Below are 22,982 nucleotides of genomic sequence, written 5' to 3'. Positions count from 1 at the left end.
CCAGGGGGCGCGGCTGGCTGGCATGTGGTGCTGGGGATTGAACCGTGGTCTCTGTGCTTTGCTAAGCTTGTTCTAAGTAGGTGCTTTAGACCACTGAGCCATCTCACCAGCCCCTAGTGTATACTTTTTTTTAAAAAAAATTATTTGGTTGCTGTAGGGTCTCACTATGCAGCTCAGACTCATGGTGATCCTCCTACTTTCAGCCTCCCCAGCGCTGGGATTACAGGCTTGTGCCACCACACCTGCCCAGACTGTTCAGCTCAGCCTCCCCAGGGGCCAGGGCTGTCACGTCATGTGATGCTGGGGATTGAACCTCGGTTCCTGCACTTGCTTAAGCAGGCGCTTAGTCCATTGAGCTATCTCACTGGCCCCACTTGTGTATGTGTTTAAAAATATAACACTTACTCAGTTTTTCATTCTGCTTAGTAAACTGAATTGAGACCACAAGGCTAAGGGAGGCAGCTATTGGGTGAGTGGAGCAAGAGGCAGATCCTGCGGGCGCGGGCGCGGGCGCAGGCACGGGCGGCCTGTGCCTGTGCTGGAAGCAGCAGGGTGACCATGGGCTGGGATACTTAGGCACCTCGCTGTGCTTCAGGGCTGGGGGAGAGTCTGGGTGGGAGGCGAGTGCAGCTCGCCCTCAGGGCCCTGCAAGACGGAGATCTGTGTGCGGCTGCAGCTGCGGGTGGGCGACCTTAGCCGCCCCTGGGCTGCAGGAGCACATTGCCCCAGGGACAACTGGCTGTCAGTTCTGTGGGCAAGCTGATAGAAACCAGAGTGTTTCTTGCTAATGGCAGCTGTACCAAGCAAGAGATCATGCCATAGTTTCTAAAAATCAACAAGTGATTTATTTGGAGACTATTTCAATGATTTATTGGAATTTATACTGCTTGATAGGCAGTTTTGGTGGTTCATGTCAGTTGAGAGAATAAAAGAAGTATTTAAAATTTTTTGATGTGTGTAAAATTTTTTTATATGTTGCTTTATACTTCTGTATGGCTATAAGTAAGTTTACTGTCACTGGAAAAAAACTGAGGTCTTTTAAGAGACTTGTTACCAGTCATCTCATTAAATTCTGAGATACTCCTGCAAGGACACTTGGAACTCTAGGGCAGTGGTGGTGAACCTATGTCATGCATGCCACAGCGGGCTGATTGTTATCACTGAAAGCTCTAAAAGGTTCGCTAGGGAGGGAGATACTCTCAGAGACATGGTGGAGCAAGTGGAAGAGGTTAAGGTTGCTGATGGGAGTATTCTGAAAACTTCCAGAGAAGAATTTCAGCATTTTTTTTTTTTTTTTTTGGCGGAACCAGGGATTGAACTCAGGCCTGTGCACTTGCCAGGCAAGCACTTATTCTACTGAGCTATCTCCCCGGCCCCTTGTCCTTCAGTTTTTATTTATTTATTTTTATTTTTTGTTTTTGGCAGAACCAGGGATTGAACTCAGGCCCCTGCGCTTGCCAGGCAAGCACTTATTCTACTGAGCTATCTTCCCGGTTCCTTGTCCTTCAGTTTTTATTTATTTATTTTTATTTTTTATTTTTGGCAGAACCAGGGATTGAACTCAGGCCCTTGCGCTTGCCAGGCAAGCACTTATTCTACTGAGCTACCTCCCTGGTCCCAACACTTTACAGCTTATATATTTAGCGCATTTGTGTCTGGTATGTTATTAGGTGCTATACTCCTTCTGGCTGGTATCTCTGACCCTGGGCCCACAGAACAGATTAGTAATATGTTTTCTGTTTTTTTGTTTTTACCCCACCTGAAGAGGTGCAAGAAAATAGCACTCCCTAATTTAGCTTGATTTATGAACTATCAGGTTGACGCCCACAGGTGAACATAGTTTCTGCTGAAGTGGGGCATCAGGATGCCTTTGTCTCAGATTAAACTGCAGAATTTGAGAATCTCAACCCTGCCTCAGGAAGTGTCTTGTGTTTGAAGCTGCCATTCAGCTGAATTGCACTTAGAAAGTTAGATAAATCAAACAAAATGGAGAAGCGCTCTCTTATCTTTTTGCCTTCTCTGCCTTTCTTTCATGTCAGAAAATCTTGAAAAGAGTCTTTTTTAATTTGTCTTCAGCTGTCAGACTGCCTGGGTCCAGTTTTCCAGGAACTTTATAACTCAGTTAAGCTGGGTGTGCTAGCTCAGCCGGTGTTAAATGACTGAATACACATGTAGTGGTTCAGCCAGCGCCATGGGATGCTTTGGCAGGAGGATTACAGATTTGAAACCCAGCCTGTTTCAGAATACAAAAGATACTAGAGATGTAGTATGGTATGAAGGCCCTAGGTTCAGTCTCTAATACTTGGGGAAAGAAATCAAAAGATTTCTAGAGTTGAGTGGTGAGTGCACACCTGGAATCCCAGCTCTCAGGAGGCTGAGGAAGACTGCCTGGGTTACATAGTGAGACCTTGTCACACACAAAGATTTTTATTTTTAGGAAGTGAATTTTTTGGGGGTACTGGGAATCGAACTCTTGACCTGAAGCTTGCCATGCAGGCACTGTACCCCTGAGCTATGACCTTGGCCTGACCTGGCCTAACCTGGAAGTAAATTTTATTTATCTGTGGTTACTTTTTTTTCTTTTTTTTTATTTTAGGGGAGGGTCTACAGAGTGTTCAGGGTCTCACTACTAGATGACTCGTAGTGATCCACCTGTTTACAGCCTCCCAAGTGCTGGGATTACAGGTGTGGGCCACCATGCCCAGTCCCAATTGCCTCCTCAGCGTGCCCTGGGATTGAACACCCAGCTGAGCTATTTGGCCAGCCCTATTCTTTTAAAAATTGCTTCATTTAAAAAAAATTTTTTTTTAAACTTTATTGTATGTTGATACATTATAAATACATATAGCAGCAGGGTACAAAGTAGTGATACAATCTTTGACTTTTTTTTTTTTTTCAGTACAGGGTCTACAGGGTCTCATTACTCAGATCAGACTCATAGTGATTCTCCTGTTTTCAGCCTCCCAAGTGCTGGGATTACAGGCATGCGCCACCATGCCGTGTTAAACATCGTCCCAGCTCAGGCTGGCATGGCCCGCCAGGGATTGAACCCTGGACCCTGTGTCTGCCGAAGCAGGCATTTTGGTCTGCTGAACTAGCTGGCTGGCCCCTGAGCTATCTGGCTAACCCTTGACTATGATATTAAGCTTTCAAAAATCCTCAGAGATGAAAAATACATTTTTAGGTAGCTTTATAATTTGGGGGGGGAGCAGTATTGGGGATTTTACTCAAGACTACCTTTATGATTTCTAAAAACTTCATTCTTAATCTCAACTCACTAACCAGTAATTTGGAAATATTTTAGAATCCATGTATTGCTGGCCCAGCCTAGGGCTCAGTGGTAGAGTGCTTACTAACATGTGCGAAGCCCTGTGTTCAGTTCTCAGTACTACAGATAAGACAGAAAAGTCCTTGGGGGTAAATAACTGTTCAGTGATGCACAGTAGCTCTGCCTAGCAGGACTCCGTGATGCTAGAAATCCCTAGGCTGCCAGAAGGGTCACCAGCGGGGCTACTTGGTAAAACACTTTCTCAAAATAAAGTAAAAAAGGGGCTGGGAGATAGTTCAGCGAATAAGTGCTTGCCTGGCAAGCACAAGGTCCTGAGTTCAATCCCTGACACCACACACACACACACACACACACACACACACACTCACACACACAGAGGGAGGAAAAGGGGGAGGAGGAGGGGAGGGAGAAAGGCTAGGGTGTATCTCAGAGGTAGGTCACTTGTCTGGCATGCACCAGGCCTTGGGTTTGAGCCCCAGCTGCAAAACAAAACCGCAGAGAAGTTTTGGGTGAACCAGAGCCTTCTTACTGTGCTCCATCCCCCTCTGTAAGTTTTTCTTTGCATTCAGATGCGAGGTCTCAGTGAGTTGTTAGGGTACCCAAGTGGGGCTTACACTTGCGAGTCTCCTGCCTCAGTCTCCCTGAATGCTGGGAATGTGTGCACCACCGTGCCCAACTTAACTGTTTATTGTAAATAAAATTTGAGTCAAATAAAATACAAATCAAATTTTACTCAATTTTTTTTTTTTACTCAAATTTTAATTTAAAATTTAATTAAGGTATGGTGGTTCATGCATGTACGATCACAGCATTTGGGAGGCAGAAGGGTCGCTATGATTTTTGAAGGCTAGCATGAACTACATAGTGAGATCTTGACTCAAAAAAGACCCCCCCCCCAAAAAAAAAGCGCATTTAAGTAAACATAGACCTTTAATGTTTTTCCATGCTGTGCCTGTCACTTGAATCGGCACAGTTTGGTACCTCCCAGGAGCAACTCGTTAGGCTCGGGGATGCGGGATACATGGGTGCAGCTCCCTTTTCCCGTTGACAGATGTGTGTGCACACGTGTGTGAGGGGGAGACCGCACACACACACACACACACACACACACACACAGTGACATTTGTTCATGAGTGGGGCTGAAGGTGTTTGTTTTCTTTTGCATGTTTGGTGGTTTGTTAGTCTTTTGAAACAAGGTCTCGCTGTGTATTCAGGCTGGCCTCAGGCTACTGCTTTTCCTGCCAGCTCAGTCTTCTCAGTGCTGAGATTATAGGCACCATTATGCCCATCTTGGTATGTGTGCATGTTTGTATCCAGTGTCTTTAGTTGCCCTAGCAAGCAGACCTGCCTCACTGAGGCAGGTTAGAAAGTTGAGTGACTTAGGGAGACCCTGTCTCAGAATAAGAAATAAAAAGGCTCTGAGGAGGTAGGTCAGGGTGAAGGTCCTAAATTTAATCTCCAGTTCTGCTAATGAATGAATGAATGAATGGTAGCTGATGAGTGCACCGTATGCTTTGGCTTACCCCAGTTTTCTTTCTGTTAACAGACGCTGCATTCAGGTGGTGCATAAGCTGCTTTGCTATCAGAAGAAATGTCGTGTTCGGCTACATTACACGTGGCGGGAACTCTGGTCAGGTAACTTTTCCTCTTGGATGCATCTTCTTTTCATGCTTCTTTTATGTGTGTCTAGGCCTGGGCTCAAGGCAGATTTTCCCCCCTAAGTCTTGGAGTTTGTTTAGGATGCATCTCTTTTTTCCCCTCCCTTCTCCCGTCCCCTTTGCTCCTGTGTCTGTCCTCTTCCTTTCTCTCCCCTTCTCCTTCCCTCCCCCATCTCTGTGTCCATCTGTGTCCCTCTCTCCCATTTAGCTCTTTTTGGGCCAGACCTAGAGGTATTCACACCTGTGAATACTCACTCATTCATTTGCCTTATAGGGGATTGAATTTAGGGCCATTATCTGTCACACATCCATTCTTCACTTTGCTTTTCTTTCTTTCCTATACGTTTCTTTGTATGTGTGTACATGTCTGTGTAGAAACATTTGAATGATTTTTGACTTCCAGTGATTCTTCCTTTGTGTAAGACTGAGCTAGCGGTCAGTATGAGCTTGGGTTCTTCCTCTGCTTCATGTGGTAGCAGCGTATGGACTGCAGGAAGCAAGCTCTTGCGTTTCCTCAAGATGGGTGACTTGGGAGGGACGTGTGGGTTGAGGGGTCCTGTTCTTTATGTTACATCTGGCAGTATTATTTTTTATTTTTAAAATTTTAAACTTTTCTGAGATAGGGTCTTGCTGTGCAGCTCAGGCTGGCCTTGTGCTCATTTTGTACCCAGGCTGGTCTTGAATTTGTAAGGATCCTCCTGTCTTAGCCACTTGAGTGCTGGGATCACTGGCAGGGTGGTGCACATCTGGCATTATTACTGTTTACAGACTGCAGATTGATTATTCCATTCCCCTTGCACATGAAAGACAAAACGGCAAATTACAGTTAGTGTTTCCTTTGGTCTTGGTACCCACTGGGCGGGCCAGTGAAGTCACTGCCACCCCTGCAGGCGGGAAGTGGGTCTTTTTAAAGCTACAATTAGTGCCACTCCTTTTTATAGCCAACTAAATGACAGGCTTTGGGAGAGCAGAGGAGACCTGTCCTCTTCAGGGTTGCTCCCTAGGGGGTCCTGTGGCTTTGGGACTGATGGTACAGTAGGCTCCCAGTGGTTGCTGGGATGAGTGGTCGCCCCGCCCACCCACAGATGAGCAGCCTGGGAGGCTCTGCAAGAACTGGGCCAGTAACCCAGCCTCTTCGGTGGAGTTCATCTCACTTGTTGTGACACTTGGTTTCCTCCCGACCCAATTTGGCTTTCTAAATTTAGTCTAACATAATGGGAAGTAGCAATCTTTAATTAATGGATTAGAAGGTTTTTTGCAGTTACTGCCTATGGTGGTGAAGGAGGAGTAAGAGAATCATGCTAATTGGCAGTAGAAGCATTTGGTATTTTAGGAGAGAAGAGTATGGTCATGTAATAGTTTGATACTGAGAGAATGTCAGATGAGCTGAAGAAAGATTATAAGAAATGGAAGTGACTAAAGTTAGAATTTCTTAGGCAGCAACCATTCTTTTTGGTATAAAGGGCTCCTGTTGTCACCTATGGATTGTCATCTGACTGTTGGGCTCAAAGTCTAGGTTTAAAGTGAGAGCACAAGGTGATGCCCATCTATGTGTTCAGTATAGCTGTGTACCTAGAACAGGTGCGTGGTTTATGTCTGTAACTGGGTGGAGTGGCACTGTGGGAGCTAGCAGTTGGTAGTAGCTGCTTTTCCCTGCGGCTTCTGGCTCCTTCTGGTTTTACTTTCTCTTGTTGTTTTCTTTCTTCGTCCTCATTGCTCTCCTCCAGTCTTGTGATCTCTTGGGCGCATCTCCTTTCCTCTTTGCCATTGCCTTCCTTGTGTGCTACCTGTCTGTCTTTCCCGCTGCCCCTCCGCTGCCCAGGTCTGTCTCTGAGCTCCCTGGCACTTCCTGTTGTCCTTCTTCCACTTGCATGCCCTGTCCTTTGCATGAATTGTCCCGTTATCACTGTGGACTGTCTGTCCTGTCTTTTGCGCTACTGTTATAATGCATTTTGTTTCCACACATTTCATAAATCCCAGAATAAATTGCTGTCTTTTTTTGGCATTGCTTGGAATTGAACAGGGTCTTGCACGTGGTCGGCAAGTGTTCTACCATGGAGCTACATCCCTATCCCCACTGATATAATTTTTGCTAAAACAGATTATTATAATTTAATTTTTGTGGGGATGTGTGATACTAGGTTTTGGTCCTAAGACCTTCATACTGAGCTATTTCCCTAGCTTTTAAAAACTTTTTATTTTCAGTTTTATTTTTTAGATAAGGTCTTGCTAAATCACCAACTTCCCCAGGCTGTGTTTCGACTTGAGATCTGTCTCAGCCTCCCAGAGTGCTGGGATGACGCACCAGGCTGAAAATGTCTTTTCTCCTTGGCTGTCTGTATTTTGCCATGTTGGCCAGTAGTTTGCGAGGAAGAGCATTCTTTATCCTGTGTTGGTCAGTTGACTTCATGTTTTGAGAATTCTGTCTGGTCCAACTCTGTAGTTGTGTGTTGCTCGGGACTGACTGGGGAGCATCCCAAGGTCCCTGAGAGGCTGAGGCAGGGTGATAGGAGTGTCTTCCCTAAGGCCAGGGCTTGTTTGTCAGGGGCGATCTCCTAGTAGAGCTCTCCTCCAAGTGAGGTCAGCTTCTTCCCATGCAGACAGAGGGAGCCCTTCTGCAGCCGTGGCTCCTCATGTTGGTACGTGGAATGCGCAGTGAAAGAAAGAGCAGCAGGTGTTAGGGAAACTGCAAAATACGGCACGGCAGCTAGAGCGTCAGGGCCCAGTGAACACGTCCTCCTGCGTTCAGTGAGCACAAATTTGGCTATGTGATCCACCTACTCCTTGGCTGCTGCTACCCCTCGCATGTTTTCAGTCTCTTTTCCTTACAGAGTTACGGAACTGAGGGAGGTGTGTGAAACATCATGGCAAGTGTGCCTATTTGGGTACATGCTGGCCCATTCATGTGCTCCCAGGCTCTTTGCTGTTTATTTATAAGTTGGACATGGGGTTAGACTGGACAACTGAAAGTCTTGCGAGTATAGAAGCAGGTGGTTGGGGTCTGAATGCCTTTTGTCACTGAACACGTGCGTGTGGGTTGGTGGCACCATACTGTGAGTGCTGTGTGGCTGCAGTTACTGTTTGTTACTGGGAGAAGCCAGCAGCACTGCCTGCGATTAGTCCTAGGAGTGGCAGTCTGTGATGGAGGAGGAGGCAGCTGGACCAGCTGGGGGTTCACCCCTTCACCCCTGCTTTTCTTCCGGTGGCTCTGACCTACTCTTTGTTGCCCTGTGTTTACCTGAGGCCTGTCAGGCACAGTGTCCGGGTATGTGTGGGAATCTATCTAGGCTAACTCCAACTAGAGTGTGGAGAGGGGAGGTCCACTTATCTATACTTTCCTTTTTTCCCCACTTGTTTTTATTTTTGATACAGGGTCTCCCTATGTAGTACTCACTGGCCTTGGACTCAACTTTGTAGCCCAGGCTGGCCTTAAACTTACAGTGATTCTCCTGCTTCAGCCTGCCTAGTGCTGGGATTATAGGCACATACCACCATCCCTGGCTATATTACTCTTCTTTTAACAGATTTTATTTTTTCCAGTGCTGGCTATCGAGCCCAGGGCCTTGCAAAACCTGGGCAGATTCCCTACCATCGAGCTCCCCATCCCTTTCTCTTGTTTTTTGAGACAGAGTCTTGCTATGCAGATTAGTTTAGGCTGGCCTTGAACTTACTGTGTAGCCCAGCCTGGCCTCAAACTTACAGAGATGCTCCTGCCTCAGCCTCTCAAGTGTGTGCCACCATGCTTGACCTCAGCCCTTGTTACATTTTTTTTATTTTGAAATGGTTTTGCCGTGGTGTCCAAGCCAGCCTTGAATTTGTGATCCCCGTGCCTCAGCCTTTCAAGCAGATGGGATTGCAGACATGTGCCAACATAGCTAGCAGAGTACATGACTTTTAATAGGGATTAAGAAAATATATGAATGATAGGATGGTTGTTAGGTTCTGATGATCTCACTTCCCCTGGTAGGCCTAGCCATTCAAGTTAGTTTTCTTTGAATTATTGATGTGAAAGGAAGTCAAAGGTAGTTTCTCTTGCCCTTTCCCTTCCTTGTTCCCACAGATGCATAAATTACCTTTGGCCAAGTAAAGATGGAAACTTTGATAGTTTCTAAGCTATTAACCAAAGCATGAACAGAAGATTTAGAAGCAGCAGTTGTTGGAAAGGGAACTATTGAATAGAACCCTATGGGATCAGTTTATTTTACTTCTACTGTAAGGGAAAGGAGGGGCACTGGGGAGCCAGCCTGTATGTGATGATGTGGCTTTCCAAATCTGCAAGTGTGAGTTGGTTTAAGGGCAGATTTATACGGCGCTTTTGTTTGTGTGCATCTGTAGATCACAGGCCTTTCACTCCTGCGCTCTGAGGCAGCCCTGGCTAAGGAGCAGTTAACACTGTTGAAGGGTAGGGTGGCTTGACAAGGACCTGGGAGCAGACGCTGGGCAGGTAGGACCAGAGCTCTGCGCCTGTGCTCAGACGCAGCTCGCTAGGAAGAGCTCCCCAGAGCTCCCCAGTCTGTGGCTTCACTGTGCTAGACAACATCCAGAGCGTTCTCAGCTTTGTGGGAAGAAGGAAGTTGCGCATAGCCTGGCCTTTTAGACACCCGTGGGAAGGTTGGAAGACTCAGAAGATCACAGTTTCTTGGGTCCAGCTGCCTCTCCTGTCCTTGTAGAAGCCTGAGCCTTCATGGCTCTGGGGTGGGGAATTGAGCACCTTTTTGTTCCAAACTTGTTATGTGGTAGGTACTGTGCAGGCCTGAAAGTTGTCAAGAGGAAGGCTGACTTAGCCAGAGGTTTATCGGACAGTTTTTGTGTAGGTGTAGCTTTGACAGTTTCACAGTCCTTCCTAATTTTGAGAAACTATCCTTTGAACTTTTTATTGTGTGCTTCTTTTAGTTTAGTTACTTTTGTAACCTTTTAACGTAGATATAATTATAGACTTACACATGGACTCTTCATCCAGCTTCCTTTGTGGTACTATCTTGTGTAATCACAGTATTGTTCCTTTAAGTTTTGAAGCGTGTATCCAGGTGGGATAGAGCAGCAGTAAAGTGCTAGGGTAGATGGGAAAAGGAATTTTGGCAACAGGCTGTCACTATATTGCTTTAAGTTGTTCTTTAAATTTTTATTCTTTAAATTTTCTCTGATGTGGGGGAGTATGTCAGTATAAGGCACATTTGGGGCTTGTTATACCTGATTAAAACAGTCTGCTTTGGGGACAGGGACTGCAGTTCAGTGGCAGAGTGCTGGTTCTAGGCTCAGGCTCCAGCATCACCAAATGAAGCAAAAAACCAAAGCACCTGCTTTTTACCTTCTTTATGTAGCCGCCCTCTTTCTTCTGGGGATAATTTGTCTCAATATTAAGGGCATTAGAAGGTGTTTCTCTTATTGTATAAATTTGGTTTTGCAAGGTTCTGTGTAACAGTATAGAAAACTCAAGGAATGAAATGAGTGCGAGGAAGATCTTTTTCCCTTCAGATCTCTCTATTTGGCTAAACCCAAAATGTATATACTATTTTGACTCTTTCATTCCTTCAGAAACTTGGCAGAAGCAAAAGATAATCTCTAACAGGTTTAGCCTGTTATCAGGAGAAAAAGATGACCACATAAAAGTCCCTTAAAGAATGAAAAGTAGGGGCTGGGGAGATGGCTCAGTGGAACAAGTGCTTCCCTGGCAAGCGCAAGGGCCTGAGTTCAATCCCTGGTTACCCCCCCCCCAAGAGTGAAAAGTTATTGTTTGTTCTTTTCTCTGCACATGAGCTCACTTCTCATCCAGAGAAATGTCCACTCTCATGGGCCCAGCAGCACTTTTGTCAAGCAAAAGGGGAGGCGGAGGGAGTGGCCATGCTTTTGTTGCCCTGCCTATTCTCTCAGTGGATGATTTAGGATCCTTCCCAGGATCTTGAGTGAACAAGACGGATGTGATACTTAATTCCCTCAGTTTGGCAGAATTGGTGGTACATCAGGTGGCTGATGGAGGTATGGTCTTATTGACTACTAGATTCCCTGCCACCCTCCTTTCTTTCTGGAAGTGAACGCAGGACCTCATCTTTGCTCAGCAAGTACTCTATGGTTAGTTACATCTCCAGCCCAACTACTGGACTTCTCAAAGGCTGATTTGTGCTCTCTCTCTGCTGGACATAGTTGGAAAGAATGAGCAGGAATATGAGGCCGGCAGGAAGCAGGGGCTTCTGATCACATTTTATTGTAGGCAGCTGTACAGTGCTCCATTTTTCAAAATTTGTAAAAGTTCGTTTTCATGTGAAAGAAGAGGGAAGGTGATAACTGGGGGGGATTGCTTTGTCCCCAGGCACATGGCAATGGGAGAGAACATTATTGTCCTTTTTAGCAGATACCATCAACAGCAAGGACAATAGGAGGTCAGAACCTGACTTCTGTTTAGATTTGCTCTGCTCTCTGTCGTGTGCAGAGCTGCGTGGAACCTTCAGGCTGTGCGGGGCGCTGATGCACTGGCTTGTGTGCTCTGTTCACCAAGGGAAACTTGGAGCACACAGCTAAAGCCCTTTTCATTTAGTCATTTGATTCATTGGCCTTTGTGTCAATGAAGTACTTAGGTTGGAAGCCAGACTGATAGCTGTTTGCTGAGAAGCCACCTAATATATTTTAAAATTGATCTACTGACAGTTTTTGGCTTCTTAGTCTTTCCTGTACCACCGTGCTGATGACAGTGAGCCTGCTGATGCTGCCAGCATCCCTGGTTAATTGGTGATTTTGTCCAGAGATGCTGGAATTGGCTGGGGTTTACAGTGCCACTGGGTTTTGGTGTCATTCGCTTGTTACACTGGTACAATTTGCAGCCTGTATTTCGAGTTCCGTGACTTCTCTCCTAAGCAAGCGAGATGCTCAGACTCCTTCTCTTCTGTCAGTCACTGTGAAACTATTCGTTTTCCCTAATGAGCAGGTTCTGATTTGAGTTCTGTGGCACCTTTCCCAGCTGCACACCAGGCCATTGAGTAGAGTGGCTGTTTTATCTTTGCTGCCTCTTTTCTTACTTATATAGAGTATAAAAGCTACTGAGTTCACTCTGACCTGATTCTTGAGAAACAATTTATTTATTCTCTGCTAGAGGCTGTCTCCTTCTGTTTTTAATCTTATTTGAATATCACTCACTTGGTTTTGTAGTTAAGCTGCCCTTTGCAGGCATCTGAGATGTCACTTAATTGTGTCTTCCTGTGGTTGACTTGTTCCTTTGTGTACCTGCTTTGCCTTGATGCAGAGGGCGGGTTTTGGCTTTGGGTAAGTTCTTGTGTCCATTATCCATGCTGTCCTGCATACCTTCTTCCCTTCCCTCTGGATTCAGAGCAGGGTAGAGCCCTCTAGGGAAGTCCACATTGTGGAGGGTACATTAGTGCAAGGCTTTCTGTGGGTGGTAGGACTCTTATTTAAGGGGCACAGTTATCAGGTGATTGGCACTGAATTCTTTCAATTTGAAAATTAGGGACTTGCAGAGCCGTCAAGACACAGCCCTGGCTGTGCTTCTGAGTCTGGACACAACGTCCCGCGTCCCATCTGGGTTGTAGGCAGGAGAGTCCAGGCACCTGCGCGTTGTCCTTCTAGCTGCGTCACAGGGTGCAGTGTTCATGAGCCTCCTTGGAGGGGCCTGGGCTGAAGCGAGGTCTGCGCCAGGGATTGGCCTTGTACAGAGCCATGCACAGTTGAGGCACTGTGGCCAATCTGCAGAGCCTGAAAAGCTGAGAGACTAAGACTTCAGGGTATCTGGTCAGGAAGAGTTTGCAGTGAAGAAGTGAGAGCGAATGTACTTCTGCTTCCTCCAACTGGAACATACTTATCGTATAATACCTCGAATACTTCGCTGTAGAAATGACTTTTTCAAGGGCTGGGGAGACAGTGGCTTAAGTGCCAGCCTGGCAAGCATAGGGTCCTGAGTTCTATCCTTAGTCCTGAAAGAGAAAGAGAGAGATTGGCCTGTGGTTCTCTGGGAGGCTTGTGGGTTAACTCAGCTGTTTAAAGTTCCTGCTTGGGCAAACTCAGTCAGGCGCAGGGACTGCAGCTCGATCTCCAGCGCCACATGCCGCATCAGACCTGCCCTTAAGGCAGCCTGAGCCAGCCAAAAAAAAAGTTTAAAAAGAAGTGATTCCTTTTGACTTAGTGCAGGTTAAAAGTAAATACTTGGTATCTGGAGCCTCATGTATTAGACAAAGTAGCAAACCTAGGGTCCCCAAGAATTTCTAGGGTGCTGTTGTATTAAAATACTTCTAGTTATTGCAGGGGCTAGGGGTTCAATCCCGTGTTCTGCTGTGCCGGTCCCACCCCTGGGGCATGCTGAGATGACAGTTGAGACTGGACATGCTGGTGTGCTCCTGGAATCCCAGCTCTTGGGAGGCTGTAAACAGGCAGATCACTACAAGTCCGATCTACGTAGTGAGATCCTGAACACCCTGTAGACCCTTCCCTGAAATACCAAAAAAAAAAAAAAAAAAAAAAAAACCCAAAACTTCTAGTTTTGACTTGCAGTATGAAATATTATTCTAAAGACTGCCACACAGTGTTGCCTTGAAAGCTTCTCAGTTCATACCCTTACCAAGAGCCCTGGGTGCTATGATTGTACTCTTACCAAGAGCTCTGGGCGCTCTGATTGTACCCTTACCAAGAGCCCTGGCGCTCTGATTGTACCCTTACCAAAAGCCCTGGGCGCTCTGATTGTACCCTTACCAAGAGCCCTGGGCGCTCTGATTGTACCCTTACCAAGAACCCTGGGCGCTCTGATTGTACCCTTACCAAGAGCTCTGGGCACTCTGGTTGTACCCTTACCAAGAGCCCCTGGGCACTCTGATGATTGAATGCCATCGGCTCTTCCTCTTTCCCATAATGAGGCAGTACCTAATATATATGTTCACCCTGGTACTCAGAATGGCACACATGATGTGGGTATCAGCAGTCAGTTATGCCAAGGTTAAGAAGGGTTGGGCTGCCATTTTTCTGGGGTTTATAGAAAGACATAGGTCTCTTGTTTTTAAAAAATTACAGTAAGATATACGTAGTGTAAAATTTTCCAAGTTACGACTTGAGGCACATACCTGTAATCCTCTTGGAGGCTGAGACAGGAAGATTATGAGTTGGAGCCCAGCCTGGACAATTCAGAGACATAGCAAAACCCTATGTCAAAATAAAATATAAAAAGGGCTAGGAGCCAGGCTGCTGCTCATGCTTATAATTCCAGACTGAAGCAGGAGGATCATTGTGAGTGCGAAGCCTACCTAGGCTACAAAGTGACCTCAAGGCTAGCCTGAGCTAGTGGTGAAACCCTGTCTAAAAAGACCAAAAAAAAAAAAAAAGGCTGGGAATGTCGCTTCATCTGAATAGCTCTGGGTTCAATACTTAGTACTACACAAGTACTGCCCCCCCTAAATAATTGTAACTTTTTTTTTTTTGAGATAGGCTGATCCTGAACTGGTGATCCTCTTGCTTCAGCCTCCTGAGTGCTGAGATTACAGGCGTGCGCCACCATGGCTGGCTCATTGTAACTGTTGAGTATATGGTTCAGTGGCTCTGAGTACTTTTGTATTGTTGTGCAGCTGTTCACCATCTTCTGTTGCCAAGATTCTTTTCAGTCTTCCCAGACTGAACAATCACTTAAACATTGATTTTTTTCACTGCTCGAAATGCTTCTTTTTTTTTCCAGGGACCCGGGGCTTTCACATGAACTACATCCCCAGCACTTTTTTATTTTGAAACGGGCTGAGTTGCCTGGGCTGGGGTCCTCTTGCCTCAGACTCCCGAGTGTACCAGGATCATAGGCGTTGGGCACTATGTCTGGCTTCCAAGTGCTGTTCATGAGTGAAATCGTGTCTTTTTTGGTTTACTTCACTTAGCATAATGTCTTCACATTCCAGTCATGTCAAAGCATGTGTGAGAATTTTCTTCCTTTTGTGGTGCCAGGGATTGAACTCAGGACCTTGTGGTTGCCAGGCAGGTGCTTATCCCTCTGAGCTATATCCCCAGCCCTGACAATTTTCTTCCTTGTTTCCTTTAACCATTTGTCTGTTGATTGATACTTTAGTTTTCTTCTTTTTTTGCAAAAGGGTCTTGCTATGTAGCCCTGGCTGGCCTTGAATTTGCCGCGATCCTGCTGCCTCAGCCTCCCAAGTGCTGGGATTCCAGGCCTGCGCCCCCATTCCTGACCAGTTTCTTCCGTTTTTGACTATTATGAATAATGCTGCTACACACACAAGTATACAGAAATCTTCGTCTGAGTCCTTGATTTGCGTTTCTTTTGTTCTGGACATGCAGATTGGAATGTCTTAGCCAGGGAATGAAATCTTCAGACTCTGATCGGGGAGAGATGGACTCTGAGGTTGCGGGGTTCTTCCCCTTGCTCACTTAGTGTGTAGGGCTGCTGAGCAGAACTCTGACCCCCTGCGGGCTTGGGGCCGCGCAGTGAGTTTGGGCCTAGAGTGCCAGCTGCCCCACCCCAGGACCGTCGTGTACCCTCAGCAGGTCTCGGGAGGAGGAGCTCGTCCTTGTCCTTTTCCCCAGCGTATTGCTCCTAATGCTCTCTCGCTCCCGCCTGTAACTCATTTGAACGTCCTGAATTGTTTCCTCATCTGTAAAATGGGAACAGTAATAGCTGCTTCGTCAGATGACTGAGAGGGAGGATTCAGTGAGCAGTGTCCTTTACATGCTATACCTAACGGCCAGCACCCAGCCGCTGCCTAGGCGTTGCCTTCCTTGGTGTGTATAGCCATGATGTTTCCAGTTTGAAGCGGTGAGTGCGCTTTAGGGGAGTGATGAGAGGTGACTCCTCTAGTTAAGTGTCTCCTTTTAAGTTACTGATAAAGGCTGGTAGAAAGGAGGAAGGTTCGAAATGCTCTGTGTGAGCTGCTGGCACAGTTTTTAGTCCCAGTTGTTTCACTTTTCAGGAGGAAATGATGCCTTCATCCGTGATACGTCTGTCTGGCACTAGTGTTTTGGGCAGCCCACTCTCGGGGCTTGTGGGCTCAGGGGCCTATGGGCAGTATCTCTTAAAGCTGAGAAGGTCTCCCTCACTAATTTCTCCCATATCTAAAAGGTTATTCTTTTTTTTGTGGAACCAGGGATTGAACTCAGGCCCTTGGGCTTGCCCGGGAAGCGCTTATTCTACTGAGCCATCTCCTTGGCCCCCAAAAGGTTATTCTTTATGCAAAAATATGTGCTGTTTATATCCCCCCAACCCTCTGTCTCTGTCTCTGTGAGGTCCTTCACACTGAGCTATACCCTCAGTATTAAACTTATTTTGAGACAGGCTCATGCTAAATCATACTAAGTTGCCCATGCTGAGCTTGAACTCCAGTCCTCCTGTGTCAACCTCTCAGAGTTATAGGGTTACAGGTGTGTATCACCATGCCCACAGTGCTGTTCTCTTTCAAGGGATGAAGAACTCTTTAACCTGGCTGTGGTGGCTGTGTCTGGATGATCCCCAAAAGTCTTATGTGGTCAGAGCTAGGGCTTTTCAGAGGTGACTGGATCTAGGGTGAGTGATGCTAGGATTAGCGGTATGTGATCTCTAAATTACTTTACTGGTTGGTTTGACATAGTTCAGGGAGTGACTAATGGGGGGTGGCTGGATGGGATGAAAGGAAGAGGCTATTGTTGCTTTGGTGCCTTCTGCCTGTCATGAGCTGCTGCTCCTCCAAGATGCCCCTCTGCCACACTACCCCGCCTGGGAGCCAGCAGACTATTGATTGAAATCTTTATAAACTCTAAGCTAAAATCAGCCTTTCCCCCTTTTCCTCTGGGTGCTGGTCTCAGTAGTGAGAAAAGTAATGAAGACTGGTCTTGGACTCCTCTACCAAAAGTCCTTCTTTTGGAGCCTCTCAGACCAGGGGTCAGGAGTCTGAGGAAAAGGCATGTCCCTTATTCCTGTTAAATAATAAAGCTATTATTTAACAATGATAACCTAAAGAATTAAGGAGGATAAAAGTACATCTTGCTCATATCTTCACAGTGCCTAAACACTGCATTTACAGTAAGCTGATTTTGCCCTCTTCACAGTCAGTTTGACCTCATACTTTTATCTTGCCTTAATGGAACGGAGACCAAATTGTCATCCCAGTGCAGTCACTGGCTAGTTGGGGTTGGAAGTCCTGTTGGGTGTGGAGTTTTCCTATGTGAAAATGAGATTGACTTAAACCTCAGAGTTCTTTCTAGTTCTAAAAGTCCGAGCTCAGCCGTGTCACAGCCTTGCAGACTTCAAACATCCGTCTTGCGAGGAGAGGGAAGGAGGGGAGAACGTCCGGTGGTGTGTGAGCGCACACCTAGTTGACTGTGAGTGCAGAGTTCGAGGTGCTAGCGAGGGAGAGTCCTGGAGAACCACTGCTCCCATGGCTCTTCTGGGTTAAGGAGTGCTTTGTGCCTTGAAGGCAGGCCCGAGCACTACCCCTCAGCGTGTCATGGCACCACACCCTCCTGAGTACTTTCTGGCCCGTCCATGTCTGCAGTCACTTGGACATAGTTTGGCTCATCCTGTGCCAGAATTGCTTTCTTTCCCGCTCCTAGTGATCACTTTGTCATCCCTGACTCTAAATCCTAGAGATCAAGACTATCTGGAGTCCTGCCAAGGAAGGACAATGAATCATCACTCCCACTTTCTTTCCTCCAGGGTTCCTGCTCCTTCATTACCACAGGGCCACCACGGAGGCTGCACCTTTTTGCCATGTGTGCTAGACACAGAATTCCTGCTTGATGGGGTGTGTGCAAAAGCTGTGGGCAGGGCACGGTGGTGCAGCTATCATCCCAGCACTCTGCTGTGAGTTCAAGACCAGCCTGCTGCATAGTGAGCTCAAGGCAATCCTTGAATGGAAAAAAGAAAAACAAAAACAAGCTGCTTGGTCTCTGTACCTATTACATGTTTTGCAGAGAGTTATGTGTACTTCCCAGCCCTTTCTTGTCTCCTGTGAGTTCATGAAGTCTGATTGTCAGGTTTTTATCCCACCTGAGAGCTGTTGGGACACTGGGGTACATGTCATTAAAGAAGGCCATTTGGGTTGGTGTAATCATTTGCACGTGGATTCCTTGCTGGCTCCCTTCTGTCCGTGTATCCCTAGTAGCTGTGAGGCCATGTGTGATCTAGAGTACGTTCCTGTGGGGCTGCCCCATGTCTGTCCAGCAGCTCACATGTGTGCAGACTGTCCAACGGGTCAGCTGCCTGCCATTTATCTTCCAGCATGAGACCTGAGATGACTTAGTTTGGGACAGGGGTAAAGAGCTCGTCGGTGAGGAGTTTGCCTTTCTCATCTGGCATAAGGCTTTTTTTTTTATTTTTTTATTTGTTTTTATTTTTATTTTTTTTTTTTAATTTATGAGAGAGAGAGAGAGAGAGAGAGAGAGAGAGAGAGAGAGAGAGAAAGAGAAAGAGTAAGAGTGTGTATGGTGTGTGTGTGGCCAGCTCAGCCCACCAGGGGGCGGGGCTGGCTGGCATGTGGTGCTGGGGGATTGAACCGTGGTCCCTGATGCTTTGCTAAGCTAGTTCCAAGTAGGTGCTTTAGACCACTGAGCCATCTCTCCAGCCCCCATAAGGCTTTTAAGTATTGGAGAGGAGGATTCAGACCATGTCATAGGATGTAAGCAGAGCCAGGCTCTGTGCTCTTCCCCCCTGCTGACTTATTGTTGTACTGTGTTGTTAAGAGTATGAGAGCAGGCATTGTGTGTGAGACCTGTGTCATAGTCTCACTCCTGCTTCCCTTTCCTGCTGCTCCAAATCAAAGTGCACATCCCTTCCCTAAAAACAACAAGGTTCACGCAAAGCTCAGGCCCTGTGGGAGAATGGGCTGCTTTCCTGGTGTGTAAACTGCTTTCCCTATTGCTGGGATACAACACTTGACCTCCACAGCGTGCAGAGGAGAGGTTTGATTTGGTGCATGTTTCAGAAGTTCAGGTTTTGCAGTAATGCTATGGTGGAAGGGGCTGGGCAGAAGCAAGCTGCTTGGTCGTGGTGGACAGGAAGCAGAAGGAGGCAGGGAACCAGGAAGGAGATGCACCGTGTTCCTCCTCTCCCCAGTAGCTCCACCACTAGCTGGCATACTAATATAATCCAATCGCCTTTTAAACTCTCTACCTTTGAGTGTAGGAGGCTTTAGGGGAAAATCCAGACATGAAGTATGATAGGTGGCAAGAAGCAGATATGGTGGTAGAGAAGGAGAGGTTGGTGGTTTTTTTGTTGTTTTTGTTTTGTTGGGATGTACAGGAGGAGGGAGGTTTGAGATATAGAAGATGGAAGGAACACACATTGCTTGTAGCTGCTGACCCCTCTGTGCTGTTTTCCAGTCATGGGAGTAGGCCCAGGGACACTAGTGAAGGTGGCAGAGAAGCTGGACTAATCCCTGGACAGATGTCTTAGGTGTGAGTACAAGGCAAAGTGATATTCTGTTATACTTAATATTTGTTTGCACAAATCTCTTTGAAGCTGCGCTGTTAACCTAGGAACCTGGCAGTCACTGTTTATATTGAGATTTCTTGTGTTTTAGCGATGTCCCTCACTAAGGCTAGCCAGCCTTAAGAGGACATCCGTGTAGTAGATACTGTCACTGTTGAGAGGACAGAGAAGCTGTACCCTTGTTTGAATAGCTAGAGCAATTATGCACTTTCTCTACCTGAGGCTCCCCCGCGTTTCTACAGCTTTCTGCTGCATTTGGTGACCCTTGGAATGGAGAGTGGCCTCTCTGCAGTGAGGTTTGAAACAGCTCCATTTCTCAAGCAGGTTGAAAATAGATGCTGGCGGCCTGGGGTGGGAGGGATCTTCATTTTTACCTGTGAATCGAACAGCGTGATGGGGAAATCTCCATGTGGGAATAAATTTGGAACCCTAAGATGTCAGTTTTAGCCACAGTTCTCAGTTCAGTTGTGGTTTAAGTAGTGGCAACAAGAGGTAGATTCTTTAAAACCTCATGTGAGGAGATAAACGGGCATGTCGCCTGGGAAGTGCTTTCTTTAAACAGAGCTCCCTTATGTGTTCTTTGGGGTACTGGAGATTGAACCCAGGAGCTGTGTGAGGTGAGCGCTCTCTCCTCGTCTTTTACCTGCTTTTCATAAGACCTTAGATAAAGGACCCCAATGGTGCAACCACAAGGCAGAAGTAGGTAGGCGAAGGGGAGCATGTCAAGGTGAGTCTTCTGCACAGCAAAGGAAATCAGAATGAAGAGCCAACCTGCAAAACTGGAAAAACATTCCCAAATTAGTCATTGAAAGGATTAATATCTAGAGTATATTAAAAAACAATAATAGAATAGTCCGTTAAAAATGGGCAGGAGGTAGGAGTGTGTTCAGGTAGAGGATGTGCTAAACATGTATGAGGCTGGAAAAGAAAGGGCAAATGATCTGAGTGGACATTTCTCAAAAGAAATACAAGTGGCCCACAAATGTATAAAAAATGCTCAGTATCAGAAGCTATCCAGAAAATATGTGTGTGAAATTTTCTTTCCTTCTTTTTTTTTGGAAGGGGGGAGTGGAACCAAGGATTGAACTCAGGCCCTTGTGCTTGCTAGCGAAGCACTTATTTACTGAGCCATCTCTCCAGTCCCTATCCAGAAAATATAATGCCTGTAATCCCAGCACTCAGGAAGGCTGAGGCTGGAGGATCGCTGCAAGTTCGAGGCCAGCCTGGGCTCCAAAGTGAGCTCAAGGCCAGCCTGAGCTGTGTAAGGAGATGTGTCTCAAAAAGATAAAGCAAAACAGGGGTGGGGGAGATGGCTCAGTAGAATAAGTGCTTCCCTGGCAAGCGCAAGGGCCTGAGTTCAATCCCTGGTTCTGCCAATAAATAAATAAATAAATAAATAAATAAATAATTAAAAAATAAAAATAAAATTATTTTAAAAAAAGATAAAGCAAAACAAAGTCTCAATGAGATACTACCTCATCCTGGTTAGAACAGCCCTTGTCAAAAGACAAAAAGTATGACAGGAAACAAGGGAGTGGAAAGTGGTTCTGTAACTCAGCATAGTCATTGTATCTAGGGGGCTGGCCAGGGAGACAGCTCAGGAGAATAAGTGCTTGCCTGGCGAGCGCAAGGGCCTGAGTTCAATCCCCAGTTCCGCAAAAAAAAAAAAAAAAAAAAAATCGTATGTAAAATTGTAACGTGTTTTTTTTTTGGTGCAGAACCGGGATTGAACTCAGGCCTTTGTACTTGCCAGGCAAGTGCTTATTCTACTGAGCTATCTACCTGGCCCTGTAACGTGTTTTAGCGTAATTGTTTTATGGGTTTTTTTGCCTGTTAGCCTGGCTATTCATCTGTATTTATGATAATTAGCTTGATAAAAACATAAAATACATAAATCTGATACTGGCAAAAAAAGAGAGAAGAAAAAAAACAACCAGAGGGGATGCCGGGTGTGGTGGTGTACACTCAGAATCCCATACTTGGGAGGCTAAGGCTGAAAGATTGGAAAATGGCAGTGAATTCAAGGCCAGTGGGGGTTACATAGTGAGTCTCATATTGAACTGTGTAATGGGACCCTTTCTCAAAAATAAAATATGACCAAAAAAAAAAAAAGGGCTGGGGATATAGCTCAGTGGCACAGTGCCTGCCTGGCAAGTGTAAGGTCCTGAGTTTGATCCCTGGTACCGTATGCTGTGCCAACCTGGACACTGTGCTGGCCCCAGAACTGGGCATGGTGACACACACCTGTAATCCCAATACTGGGGAACTGAGGATCACAGCAAGTCTGAACTGCTCTATCGAGACCCTGTACCAAAAAAAAAAAAAAAAAAAATCGCACACACCCCAAAAAGCAAAAACAAAATGGAGGGGGAGGGGAAGAAAAATAATTGAGATGTGTTGTATACATGCATAGTATCAATTCCCCACAATGAATGTAATCATTATGTACAGTAAACATACTAATAATTTTTTTTTAAAAAGACAAATCTGCCAGGCTTATACCTGTAATCACAGCTAGTTGGCATTGGGAGGCCAAGGCAGGGAGAATCTTAAGTCCAAGTCTAGCCTGGGTGACTTAATGAGACTCCACCTCAAACTGAAGAATGTGTTTGTTCAGTGGTAGAGCACTACAAAAAGAGAAACAGAAATAGTGGCCAAGGTGACCACAGATGCTGGAGGAATAGAGGGGAAAGATAATTCTTTTACTTTTTAGGTACTGGGGATGGAATCACGGACTTCACTCCTGCTAGCCAGGAGCTTTCCCACTGAACCATATCCCTACCCCTGAAAAGAGAGCTCTCGATGCGTGCTTTGTGGTCCTGCGGTCCTAGGGTACTTCCTTTGTGGTGAAGAAGGCTCCACCTAGAGTAGTAATGGCGAACCTTTTAGGGCTTTCCGTGATCCTTAGAGCGGTCTGCAGCACAAGTGCCGTAGGTTCAGGTTTGCTACTGCTACGTCCCTGTCCCTCTCCTTAAAAAACAAAACAAAAACAAGGGCCAGCCTGATAGCTCAGTGGACTAAAGTGCCTGCTTAGGCAGAGTGCAGCGGCTGGGGTTCGATCCCCCTGCGTGCCGTGATGGCCCCAATTGTGGGGCACACTGAGATGGGCAATTAAGACAGTGTGGTGGCATACATCTGTAATCTCAGCACTTGGGAGGCTGAAAACAGGAGAATCACTATCAGTCTGATGTACATAGTGAGACCCTGAAGACCCTGTAGACCCTGTCCTAAATACAGAAAAAATTTTTCTTTTTTTAAAATTTTGAGACAGGGTTTCAAAAGTAAATCAAAAAGTTTCCCAGCTTGTGATCTTCCTGCCTCAGGCTCCTTAGGTGTTGGTATTACAGGCATATGCCACTGTATGTGGCTTAAAATAGAACCATTAATACACTGTTGCAGAGAATGTAAGTTAGTACAGCCATTATGGAGATGAGCATGGAGGTTCATCAGAAAAACAAAATAGACCTACTGTATCACTAGTTATCCCACTTTTAATTATATGACCAAAAGAAGTGACATCAGTGTATCAAAGAGATATTATTATCCCTGGTACTGTATGCTGTGCCAGCCTGGACGCTGGCTTGTTAGTCTGGCTGTTAATTTGTTTTTTATTTTATTTTATTTTATTTTATTTTATTTTATTTTT

General features: G+C 46.0%; 1 protein-coding gene across 3 annotated transcripts in view; it reads left to right on the top strand.

Moving 5' to 3' along the window:
• CUNH10orf76 (chromosome unknown C10orf76 homolog) overlaps nucleotides 1-22,982 on the top strand; it is a 210,232-nt gene that overhangs the window by 71,384 nt on the left and 115,866 nt on the right. For all 3 annotated transcript variants that reach the window (XM_023715517.1, XM_023715518.1, XM_004631461.2), the window contains one exon: nucleotides 4,836-4,924. In XM_023715517.1, coding sequence (XP_023571285.1) covers nucleotides 4,836-4,924 — 89 coding nt within the window. The remainder of the gene's footprint in view (nucleotides 1-4,835; nucleotides 4,925-22,982) is intronic.

The sequence above is a fragment of the Octodon degus genome, unplaced genomic scaffold (assembly GCF_000260255.1).
Source record: "Octodon degus isolate 3935 unplaced genomic scaffold, OctDeg1.0 scaffold00042, whole genome shotgun sequence".
Lineage (NCBI taxonomy): Eukaryota > Metazoa > Chordata > Mammalia > Rodentia > Octodontidae > Octodon > Octodon degus.
Note: the sequence above shows the minus strand (reverse complement) of the source record. Positions and strands in the feature narration are given on the sequence as shown.